Raw genomic sequence first — 13,357 nt, forward strand, 5'->3', positions numbered from 1 at the left:
TATTAAAGAAATAAATATGTGCACGATGGCGAGTAAAAGCTAATTTCATGTGCTTATTAAAAAAAACATTAACCATTAGAGCGCGGTATAACTTTTTATCTTCAGGAGCTAAATGTATTAACAGTGGAATTGCTTTTCCAGATCTAGAACGAAAATGGTAATTTAATTCACTGCAAAGAACACTAAACTACATTTATATAAAAAACACTCAATAACCTGTCAAGATATACCCTTAAGCTTAAAACATCAAAGCTAGAAGGACTTTCCACCCAACAAAATAAATTTAGAGTTTTTACCGTGGAAGCAGCTTAATTAAAGTGATTTTATAATGAGAAGTCTTAATAACGTACCGACAAGAGGGATTAGAATTATTATAATTGAGTCAAAGGGTTTTTAAGGGTTCGAAACTGAAGAGGAAACCAGAAAATATGTTTTTAAAAGTAAATGTTTTATTTTTTTTCAGAAGCCTTCAGAAATATGATATCAAAGAATGTAATGAATTTTAAGATGCTATCGCTTTTCTGTAATGTTTTTCTATAAAAATGATGCTAATCAAAAATGAATTAATCCACCTTGCCCTCATTAAAATTAATCTTGTTCTGTGAATACCGCCCAAATTCACAGACATAACAAGACGTTAAAAAATCATAACTAATAATTCCTTTTGAACCTAAAAAGAAAATTTATTTTTCCACTTTCTAAAATCATATTCGGATATTTTTTGATCTAACCCTATTCTTATTAAAAAAAAATGCTTTTTTTATACAATTGAAAATTCAGTTATTTAAAAAACATATATATGTGGATTATTTACGCAGGGTTACCTTATAAATATAGCTATATTTTCCGATTATAAGTAACTTTGAGACTTTGTTCTTTCTGTACATGAACACATGGTGAAACATCAAATGACTTTACGAAAATGTCGCTTTTCCGTAATATTTTTCTTTCATATCGATGTTGATCACTAGTAAATAGTTATGCTCTATTTTATAAAATATCTTATACTACATAAATGCGCAAATATACAGACGAAAAAAATATAATTCAAGTTTGCTTTATTTGAAAAGTTTAGTCAAAATTTTTAGCTCCAAATGTATCAACGTGTAGTTTATAAAAAACGAACTTTTACTAAAGAATTCTTAACATATAAATACATATTCCAGTGGCATATTGCAATAACATCGGTATTTTAAAATTTACAATGTTTAATAGTTTTTTAATAGCTATTTAGAAAAAATCCAGAGATTTATGGATCTATGTAGAGTAATATTTAGCAACTATTCATAACATAGTATATCAATATATATACGTGTTTATTAATGTCATAGAATCTGGAGGAAAGATAGCAATGCGATGATCAGGATTGTAAATAAGTATTTTATCTTAAAACCCCCAAGGCTGTGATTTCTGATTCCATGAGGCATGCTATTCTAAATTTGGACACTTTATATGACACCATTATATGTATACAAATGCTATCACGGCTGCACGATCACATCATCACATATTCAATGGAGCAAATCAATGGAAACCGGTGGTTTTTAGCGATGAATCAAAGTTTAAATTATTTCGAAGCTATGAGCCTTCTTATGTTCGACGTTCTATAGTGCCATCAATAAAAAATTCATTACTCCTACTGTAAAACATGGTGGAGGTTTCATAATGGTATGGAGATCTTTTTTAGCTTGTGGAGTGGTGCCTCTCCATTGGATAGAAGATCATATGTACCGGCAAATTGCTCTCATATCTCGATAAAGTAATGCATTTAAGAAATATTCTTCAACAAGATAACGACCTAAAACATAAATCCAAACTTATCACTGAATGGTTAAGGGATAATAAAATAAATTAAATGCATTTTCTTTATAAACTTAATAATTTTCTTTTCTCTTATCATAAATAACAATATTCTATAAGTAATATAATATTACGATGTTAATCTGATTAAAATGGTTGTTGCCAAATTATTTAATATGTTTAAAAGTTATTATATTTTAGGCCACTACTGTACCTTCTTAATAAGTTGGTGGGCACTGTGATAGATTCTTATTAGTGCAAATATTTTTTCCCTAATTTCATATATGTAAGGCTGCTATGACAATATTTCATCAACGTAGCATTTTTATAATAACAACGTAGTATCAAGTGAGTATTTATTTTTCTAGAATACTTTTGACCCAAGAACCCTGAGGTACGCTGTGATCACTGATTCTGAACTTGTACCATGGCACCTTACGATTTTCTTACAATCCTTTAAATATTCTGAAAACCAAATATATGGTATCCCTCTGACTTTCATACATTCCAACTTACCCAATACAATATCATCGTTAACAGTGTCAAATGCCTTCCGCAGGTCAAGAGACACCACAACAGCCTTTTCACCATGATCTATTTTGAAGAAGATTTTGAAGTTCTGTTATTGCATCAGCAGTTTCTACAGCGGTATCACTTCACAATTACATGTATCATCTTGAACAATCATCATCAACATTCTTTTTTTTATGGGCGTCATTTTGAATTTGTCTATTTTTAATGGCCCTTCTCCATTTAAAAAAAAAATGATAAAATCCAAAATAGTTCAATAAGTAAATGTAAAGTTGATGATGGATTATCAAATAACAAAAAACTTTTAATGACAGTATGTAAACTACTACTACTAAATACGTAGTAGAGCAAAAGCAGCTTGTAAAACGAAAGCTTTTTCTGAAATTGAATTTTGACAATTTCGGATATCTGGGCACTACAGTAATCCCAATAATGAGGCCAAATTGAATACCCGGTATTAAAATTAACTATTTCATTACCTCTATGCGTAAGCGTTTAATATTATTCATACTAAGTATTTAAATGGTTATCAATAAACTACTATGTATGTGCGACAAAAAATGTATCTGGTATATCGCAAAGAAGAAGATGACCGCAGTTCATTCAGTGTTGCAATTTGCAATATATGGAGTAAATTGTGTACCCAAAAAATGCAAAATGCATTTGTCAATGAAAACTACTAAAACCCTTTGATTTTCCATATTTCAAATTTCAGTGTAGTCAAAATCAAAAATATTAATAAAATTGATGGGTGTATCGTTAAAAAAAAAGTTATATCTTGTGGAATTTTCAGTAATATAGTTATAAATATATTTATTAACTATAGATGATATGGTATAGTAAATATTTATTTTATTGGTAATTTGCCTTCTTTAGAGGAAAATCATTTATTTTTCCTCGAGTGTTTGTTGGCTTAAACCGTAAAGCAAAATTTCCTTAATAGAGCGTCTAAAAGAATGAAAAATAAATTTTATCTCACAGTATAAACAGAGAAAAACGATTTTCATGGGTATCGGAATCCGCGACATATTAATGTCCCGGGCATATTTTCCGCCACACAAATAACCAGATCGTAACTTTAACTCGAAAATAAAAATGTGTTTATTTATTATAAATACTTTCTAGAAAATTTGGCAAATTTATGGTTTTCCTGTACCAAGTTTGTATTTTTTTGTAAACAATATTATGTAACTATGTATTACATACAGAGTTTATTATTAAATTTTTAATTATTGTACTACTATGAATATATAATGTTTCCTGTCTAAGTGACAAAAGATATTTTCTAATCTCTATATATTTCTAATACAATCTCAGACCATTATTTGGTTTATTCCACTTTCAATATGATATTACATAAAGATAAAATTAAATATCTAAGGTATAGAAACTATAATATTATTGGCGATTCTTTTATTGAACAAGAAGCTTCTCAGTTATCATGGGAAATGTTGTATCACAAAAATAAAATGAATATTATTATATATCTTTGTAATACTAATATCGAAAATCTAATTAATAAATATGAACCATTCATCATACTTACATATACTTCATGAATTACCAGTCATATTAAATTAACTCCTTTGCTTATTGTAATAATTTACCTAATAGCACTTCAAATGACTTCATTCATTTTCATAACAATAATATTAACTCTAACATTATAGATAACTATAATATTAACGCTAACGTCTAATAATAAGCTTAATTTTAGATTAATGAATGAATCAACTCTGAACTAGTGAAATAATGATTTTAATCAGTTCCAACTCTGTGTTGGAGAAGATGATCTTTTTATAAAATATTTAATCTCATGTACTTTCAAAACCGCATTTATGTAAATATTATTCGTACCTGTATTTTGGGAAATTCATTTGCTTGTGGAAAAAACATATAATCAAGTCACTATACAACGTGTCCAAGATAAGGAGGACCAGTACAAGGATCTCCGTAACCATGAGATATAGAAAGTTGGTTAAATGGAAAGAATTTTGCTGCTTTGGGTGTTCAATAACATGCCACTTTGAAATCTAAAAAATTCCGATTAGTTTCCGAAATATCTGAAAAAAAAACCTTCAGTACAAAAGATTTTTGAAAATAAATGACTTTTTTCGCTCTTTAAGATGCCGTTATTAAATTTCAGATCGGACGTTTCGTCTTCGGGCCACCATCATCAATTTTTTTTTCAAATACGGACTTGGTTTTTCCATATGAAATATTAAAAGTGCTTTTAATTCCAAATTTAACGGTGTATCACAAGTTATCGTTCAATTATGTCTTAGACCTGTTTTAAGCATTATTAAATATCTTCATTAAGCAGATATCTGTATTATAGAGAGTTAGATATAAGTTTTTATATAATTAAGTGAACCAATGAGTTTTTCTAATTTGTTTGAGACACAGGTATATAGGTGGCTGTGAGATAAGAGCCATCATATAACATGAGTACCTTATCCACTAACCGTTATTCCACTCGGAACTTGTGGCTAAATGTGCTCGACACAAGGCCAATAAAAAAATATATCTTCGATATCTCAGAAGAAAGTAATTTAAAACTCAATACAACTAATTTAATGTTGGCTAATAAATTAATTCAACAACATTAACAAACAATAGCAATACAATAATTTTCAACATATTCCCAAAAAAAAATCTAAAGTAGTAATGTCGGGGAAACATGCTGGCCATGGCGTTCTGGAATATGTGCTGATGTGCCTTTTTAGAAATCTAGTTGATCGATATTCCCTAACTACTCTGGCATTAAGAGCAGGTGCTCCATCTTGTTGAAACCAATGGTTTCGAATTTCTGCAACAGGTAAATTATCTTAAGCTTCCTCTAAATCGTTTGGCAGTAATTCAAGGTAACGCTCAGAATTTAAATTATGATGGTAAATGAAAGTACCTAAAATTCTTCCCACAATACTAGCCCACATATTGAATCCAAAATGCACTCTTTGTCAACAAGTCCTTGACAAAGTCTATAGTTATACGGATGAAATTTAAAATAAATTGGTCCGTGGATTTGCTCACGCCTACGTTATTTTCAATTTCCCATGTTGTAATACCAGGGTTTTCAGGAACAGCTAATAATACGTTCGTCCTTTTGTCTTCGTTACTTGGTTTTTGTCGCGAATCCACAGGTTTTTTAAATGCACCGTATTCTTTCAGAAGGTTCTTCTGTTTGGCTGCCGTCTGTCGGGATATTTATTCAAATAAATTTGCTCCGCGTTATAACAATTTCGATAACTTAAAATGTAACAAGCTAGCATATCAAATTTTTGTTCACTCGAAAACATTTTTACATAATAAATTAATATGTAATATATAAAATGTAGAGCGAAATAATTCATAAGTTATTGTCAAACCTCAAGCATCTTAAAGGAAAATCCAACAAGGGGAAAAATTGGCTCTAGTAGCTATAAACTCAGCAGAAAATAGTAAATTTTTTTCGATAATTCGTTTTTTTTTTGGATATCTTCGAAACTACTCGAAATTTTTTAGATTGCAAAGCGGCATAATATTGAGCAACTAAAGCCGCTAAATTTTTCCCATAACGGTGTATAGCTAAAGTTCCCGAATCTAAGAAGGTTAAAGATTTAAGGCCTAGTAGTATTTCACCGGTTGTTTTAAAGACGTAGACAAAATGTAAGTTCCAAAAACTCTTTTATATGATGGCGAATTGAACGACATTGGGTGGTTTTTGATAAAAAAAATAACTTGGTCCAGCGGTCAAAAAAGGTCAAACGGTAGTCAGAAGTTTCTTTTTCCGCTCTAGAGATTGATGCACCTTTAGCCACTGTCAGTTCTTTGACATCTTGGTCATTACTCCCCGGTCTTTTGAACACTTGTAATGGTAGGTTGTCGATATCTGGATCTTAAACTGTTTTTGTCTTAAAAAAATTTCTTTAAATTGAGTAGTTTTTGTGAAAAATAGAATCCAAAAAATTTTTGAGTAAACCAAAAATCATCCAAGAATGATGGAATGATACACAATTTTTTTGGTAAATTACATGCTGTGGGAACGTTAATTGAAACAAAACAGCCTCAGTAAATTATTACGTGCCATTCATATTGATATAATGCGATTTTTGGAAAATAAACGCGCCGTAGCTCGATAACGAGATATTCAAAGAAATGCATACATCATTTTTGTCGTTTTTTTTTTGAGTTCTACGCGTTAAAAATGATTGAAACACCGAAAAAAAGTAATTTCAGTACGAAATTTTGTAATGTTAGCTGACTGATGAGGCAGCCTCTACCTTCTGCGCATTGGATTTTACAGAAAAGATCCTGGAATTAAAATTGTAGGCAATTTAAACATTTTTTGTTTCGGACACTTTTCCCTAAAACCCACAAAAAATCGATTACAAAAAAATTGTACGGAGGGAGGGATCGCAACTTTTTGTTTTTGGGCTCTTTATAAGAAACACTAACTTTTGTCAAATTATCAATATTTCGCCTACTCTTGCCGAAGTTGACACTTTTCAGATGACAAATTGACTGTACTATTAACGCCCGTATGCACCGTATATACTTAATCTGGATTATGGGTTTAAGCTCGCTTAGTTCAAAAATTTGTGATGCACCGTATGAAAAGAATCGTTTAAGCTTTCGATTACAAGATCCATGGAAGAGGAAGGTTTAGTCCCGCGATTAACTGGTTTTCTAACCTAACTTATGTTTTATTGTGGTTTCCTGGTTTGTTCTCAGTTTGCTTGAATTGAAAATATTGTTAATAAAATTGGTGGCATACCGCATGTCCTTTTAGTTTACTGTCTACCCATATCACTTTTATAAAATGGATTTAGAAGATGAACTCTTTGTGGATGATGACCAAGAAATGCTAGATATTATCAATTTCGGTTTTCCCCGACGAAACTATGAAAGAAGTGAATATTTCGACAGCATGGACAATTTTTCATTTTTTCGTCGATTTCGCTTACCTAAACAGACTGTTTTAAGTGAAATTGAAGATCAGATTGAGTACAACAATGACCTGTAAGTTGTTTAGATAAAAAAAAATTGTCCCAGAAATGCTTCAAAGTGTTCTTATGACTATTATTTGTTTCTCTTGTAGCAACAATAGTTTAACACCAATAAATCAGTTGCTAACAACATTACGATTGTATTCTTGTGGCAACCATCAAACGGCAATATCAGATTTTATTGAATGTCATCAAACAACAGTTTCAAGGACTTTCAGGAGGGTTACAAGAGCAATTTGCCTCACAAGGCCACATCACATGAGAATGCCACAAAATGAGCATGAAAAGTTAAGAATTTCAACAGACTATTACAATATTTCCAGGTTTCCTAAGGTGATTGGTTGTGTCGATGGTACTTACATTAGAATTCAGTCGCCTGGTAAGGAGTGCCTTTTATTTTTAAACTTCATCCATTTTAATACCTTTATAGTCTCGAAATGATAATAAATCATGATTTTAGGAGGAGATGATGCCGAGGTATTTAGGAATAGAAAGGGATATTTTTCTATTAACACCCAGGTTGTTGGGGATTCACAGCTAAAAATTCAAGATATTGTGGCAAGATGGCCTGGTTCTGCACATGATTTAACTGTTTTTAATAATAGCAGGATACGTGCAAGATTTGAGGGACAAGAATTCCAAGATTCTGTTTTACTAGGCAGGTATAACAGTTATAAAACATCTTTCCATTATATAAATTTAAAATTACTGGTTAATATTACTTTATAATTTCATTTCTAGTACTCTATGTACGACTTGAATTGTTGTAATACATACTTATATATTGGTTGATAATTTTAGGTGATAGTGGATATGCTAACCGCAATTACCTGTTAGTACCCTTGTTAAATCCCTCAAACCATGCAGAGGAGTTATACAATGAGGCTCATATTAGGACACGCAATATTATAGAAAGGTTGTTTGGTGTTTGGAAAAGGAGGTTTCCTATTTTGGCTTATGGATTGCGATACAAGCCAGAATTAGCCAGTGACATAATAGTGGCCACTGGAATATTGCATAATGTTGCAAAAGAAAACAATGAAGATGAACCACCTCAGCAGAAAATATAAATGCAGAAGAGCTTAATTATTTAATTGAGCTTGGAAATATTCCTGATGTCATTGAAAGAAGAAACCCAGAAAACCGTAATGCTTTTGACCAACGCAGACATTTAATTGAACATTATTTTATACATCTTTAGGCATTAAAAAATAATTTAGTCTATAATAAAACAAAAAATATATAAAGATTTTTTATTAGAATATTTCCCAACAAATTTTATACTTCAAAAATCAAATAAGTTAATAACCAAAATTGCACTTATGCTATAGGATTAAACTTGCTTAACTTTATTAAACTTGTACTTTTGCAAAACCCTAATATTAATGATATATAATTAGTGAGATTATAAGAAATAAATATCCAAATAAACATAAAACTAAGCATTTTTGGTAAATATTAAATTTTGTTAAAACAAGTCCAAAAATATTTAGATGGTTGAGGTCACTGTATTAAACAGTGATTGTTTATATGTAATTTCTGTCTTTAATAGCTCTATTTTCAGTAGCTTTTCTTGCTTTTGCAAGCTCAAATTATCTTCTTCTAACTTTAAATTTATAATTTTTTGTTTATGTTCCTCTTGAGCAAATTGTTTGGCCTCAATTGCCTGTTCAATTTGTTTTTCTATTAAAACTAATCTTCTGTCCAATAAGATATTATACTTTTCACTGACATCAGATGATGTTAAAGCATGCAGGCCTCCAACGGGTCTTCTTCTATTTGATTGAGGGATTTTATTTTTTCTTCTTTCATTTCCAGGAGTGCTCACTATTGTACTACTGGTAGTAGCTTCACTAGTTTCTCTATGAGGTATGAGTTTTGAATTAATAGGTTTTTGTAGTACTGCTGGAGGACACCTAGTACTTTGATTATAATAGATTGACTCAGGTATTATAGCCTAAAATCTTTTTAATTAAACTATTTGTTATGCCTAAAGATATATTGTCCTTACCTTATTGCCATTGTCAGTAACATCTGTTGGAACAAATTCAAAAATGTTAACATCTTCAACATTATTAGATGTGTCCTGAATGTCAGTCTTCTTTTTCTTGGGAATTGGTTCAAAATTTTCTTTTTGTGTTATTGTCAAGCTGTCATCCTGGTTAAAATACTTGTCAGAATCAAATTCAGAACTAAACCCTTTCACAGATTTTTCATTTAGAACTTGTAACAATAGATTGTCTACTCTATTGAGAACTATGTCAGGGGGTGCAGGTCCCCCTCCAGTTAAATAAATCTCCTTCTTGTGTTCTGCCAATTTTTTCCTAATATCCTTTTTTTTATTGTCATACAACCTTTTGAGTTGGTCATGACTTCTAAATGCCAAAACAGGGGTTGAATTGTTAACAATTTTTTTCCATATTTCAGCTTTCTCTTCAATGCTAGTTCTATTGGTTCTTTTATCTTCTAAGACTGAAGCGTATTTCATGACAATGTTCATTAAAGATTCTTTCTCCGCGGGTGAAAATTTGGGGATTCTTGCCACCTTTTTTTCTGCCATTATAAGCAAAAAAATTGACAAAATCACTTAATTTTTACTACAACTTATGTTACAGTTATAATAATAAGTTTTTTTTTGTTTATAATATCGACTTTTATTTTCTTTTTGTAACCTCAAAATCTCATAAATCCATCTGATATGCTTTTTTTTGAAAGCTAACAGTGTTGCCATATCATAAATTTAGATTAGATAATTCCCGTACGATGCATCATAAACAAAGAAGATTAATGTAATCTCAATTAGCTAAGTACGTTTAGGTTTTAAAACGGTGCATACGGGCATAAGAGAGGTAAATATATTATATTAGATGAATAATTACCACGAGTATAGCTAAACTAAAGTTTCAAGATGCCGAGGCATAAGGTTGGCTTTACGGAAGTACGAAGTTCAAATAAATGATTAATACAAGAATAGGGCCAATTAAATGTAAAATTAAACTAATTGTCCTTACACTGCGTCTATTTCAAAAGTTTGATTAGTTGGTAGTTTACGTAATGGAATAATCAATTAATTGAAATTGAACTCGATCTGGGTGGCTTCAAATTGCTTTGTTTGTTTGTGCGGTCGTTTTAAAGGTATTATAGTCCTGCATCAAGATTTACGTAACCGTATATTGCACGCGCAAATTTTATTCAGTAGCGTCGCATATATTTATTTTATTGAAGCAAAATTGGATTGTCCGGACAAATTTGTCGAAAAGATTAAGATCTAATTATTATCGCATTAATGTGTTAAAAACGTAGTCTGGCAAATGAAGTAGCTTAATAAGCAATGGTGGTGTGTGGGCTAATACTGTGGGGGTGTTTATCCACAATAACTACAATACGCCGCAAATAAATTTGCGGTAGGAGGTGAATAAACTTTCAATACTAAATTTAAAAAAAATTTTATGTTGGATCTTAATAATAATGATTATATTATAAAAAGTAATATTTATTAAACATCTGCTACGATAGTGTTTAAAGTAACACACGTGATAATATTCTTATCTTAGAAGTTCTATATTCATTTTTATTAAAAAAATCTTATTTTTTAAATTTAATGGAGAAATTTAACATCTTACTGGAAAATAGTGGCAATAGCCAATAACAAACGAAGTGAATGTTTCGCTAACTTTCTTCAGAAACAATATTAGTTATAATAATAATTAACGTTGGCCTAATATAAATATCTGTATTATCTTATAGCCGAATCAATAAAAAACCAGATACCAAATGATAAAAACCCAGTATCAGATGAAATAAAATTGCAAGGTTATGGAATTTTATATTCAGACGCAATGTCTGAAGGCAAAATTGTGACCTATAATGAGACGGATAATAATGGATCACAAATACTGGGCAAGTTACGGTGGCTTTTGTTCTACTGGCCCAGACAACATTTTAGTATTGAGTCACCAACTTCTTTGGCATTATAATTACATTATAATGGCCAATGAATATTGGAAGTATTTGCACAATAGTTTTTAACCACCATTTTGCCATCATTGAATATGAATTCGCGTTTGAACATGAATTTGAAAAGAGCCATCTCTTGAAAATGGTTTTCGTCAAAAGCCATATGTACGCGCCGATCTACTAAAACCTAGTGTAGTGTTTTTCCCGTTCGTTAGGTTTGAATTAAAATCGAAAAAAGTCAACTAGTTTATTTACACATTATACTACGAAAACACGATCACTCGCTACTACTAGAAATATTTATTTTTACTGGACTGACAGCCGACAACTATCGGCGATGCGGTTCCTCATATACTCGGCAGAACGCTGTTCCGGAAGATTCCCGCTAACCTTCGGGACGTCGTGCGGTGCTCACAATATCGTTACCCTAATATAGGTATTGGAAATTTGTAACTAATTGGAAATTTGACCATCGATGATGAATGGGCATACCTTAAAGAGTATAAACTTGAAAAATCTTCATAAACACTTTTTGAGCTTATGTAATCACCGATCTGGTTAGAATATAGTTAAAGTTGGGCGATTCGCATCTTTATTGAGATTTGTATAATACGAATGGTACTAACTTAAAGATTCTTATAAGTACTAAATCTAAATCATAGAGGACGACAAACTATTGTATCTATGGCTATTAGGTCCCTAAATATAATTTATTTTTACATACAAATTTATAATATTTACAATATTTACATTTCACTAGTGTTGTGTCTGGGCAATTGACTGCGAGAAATTGACCGAGATTTTGACCGGAATCGACCATCTCAAAATCGGTTAATCATTTAATGTTTCGAATATAAAGCAGATGTCGACCATCTGAATGCATTTTATGAAAAATTAAAAAACCAAGTAAAATCTCAAATTGACACTGAAATAGGAAACTATAGTTTCATGAGCGATAGGTGGTCAAACATTAGAAGTGAGAGTAGTATTTACTACATAGTTCACACAAATAAAGATCCATTGTGACAGATAACGCGGTTAATATTAGAGCTGCTTGGGCTAAAGATTAGTAACCAGGTATTCCGTGGATGTGCTTCTCATGGGAAAAATTTGCTTATGAAGGAGAGTTCAGAAAGACGCTTCGGATGTAAACAAAATGTTAATTTTTTAAATTTAAAACAAATATAGTTTTGAAAGAAAAACAATGTGGCAATAGTAAATCGCTAAATATGCCTGTAGAAATCAGATAGGGCAGTACAGCATTCAGGCTAACAAACATTGTCTCAGAGAGTCAATCATGTTGATGCAGAGTATTGCTCGTGCTAAAATCAAGACTTCAATCTTATCCATCGATGTGTCTATTTGTGACAATAAAAATGCGACAAGCTGTACATGTTTCCTTCTCAAATGTCAGTAAGTCCATTTTTGAATGAAGCAGAAGTATCACATATGAAAAATTTAAGACAGTGAATTGAAATAATTTGTACCGATACTAGGAACGCGGCCTATGTGCTAGATCCGAGGTACATAACGAAAACTTGCAGCATGAGGAATTTAAAAAGCTATTGCTCTCTTAGTTGATACCTCTTCAGTAGATCTCAAGGTAATAGAGGAAATCACCAACTGCAGAAGAGGACAAAACCAATTTGATAAACCAAATATTTGGATCGCATCAAAGGGTGTTTCCTCTTTATATAAAACATCATCCGATGTAATGCCCGTTACTTACGCCAGCGGAAGAATTGGATGTCAAATTGCGCATTAAAGGATGTGGCTGTGAAAATGTTAAGCATACACAATTAACAAAAGCACATGCTGATAAAAAAACCATCCGTTCAGGAAAGCTTGTTTATTTTAAATATAACTTGAAGCTATTGAGTTGTCAAGATAAGAAATTTGGACAGTTTTCACAGAACTTCAGCAGTAAGGATGAACATGTCAAATCTGAAGATAGCGAGGAAGATGGATTGAGTGGTGAGGATGATGTGTCATTATCTTCAGTTGCCACCTATCATTAGCCTTTTTTAATTTGTTTTGTATGCTAAGAAAGGCTTGTCTTTCTTAGCCTCATTTGCCCCAAA

The 13,357-nt window shown here is 31.2% G+C and overlaps 2 protein-coding genes across 2 annotated transcripts in view; both read left to right on the forward strand.

Annotated features, from left to right (window-relative positions):
* LOC126740150 (sperm-associated antigen 6-like) overlaps positions 1-13,357 on the forward strand; it is a 132,992-nt gene that overhangs the window by 112,572 nt on the left and 7,063 nt on the right. The window lies entirely within an intron of this gene.
* On the forward strand, positions 7,333-8,219 carry LOC126740152 (putative nuclease HARBI1). The gene is made up of 3 exons (XM_050446082.1): positions 7,333-7,698; positions 7,780-7,981; positions 8,121-8,219. The coding sequence occupies exons 1-3, from the start codon at positions 7,368-7,370 to the stop codon at positions 8,122-8,124; spliced, it is 537 nt and encodes a 178-aa protein (XP_050302039.1). The 5' UTR covers positions 7,333-7,367; the 3' UTR covers positions 8,125-8,219.

This window comes from Anthonomus grandis, chromosome 9, assembly GCF_022605725.1.
Source record: "Anthonomus grandis grandis chromosome 9, icAntGran1.3, whole genome shotgun sequence".
NCBI lineage: Eukaryota > Metazoa > Arthropoda > Insecta > Coleoptera > Curculionidae > Anthonomus > Anthonomus grandis.

What these genes read in the sequence shown, in the direction of transcription:
- LOC126740152 (XM_050446082.1), top strand. Translation starts at nt 7,368, where the DNA reads ATGCTTCAAAGTGTTCTTATGACTATTATTTGTTTCTCTTGTAGCAAC. An exon ending in CATTAGAATTCAGTCGCCTG is followed by an intron (nt 7,699 to 7,779) that starts GTAAGGAGTGCC and finishes TCATGATTTTAG; the next exon opens with GAGGAGATGATGCCGAGGTA.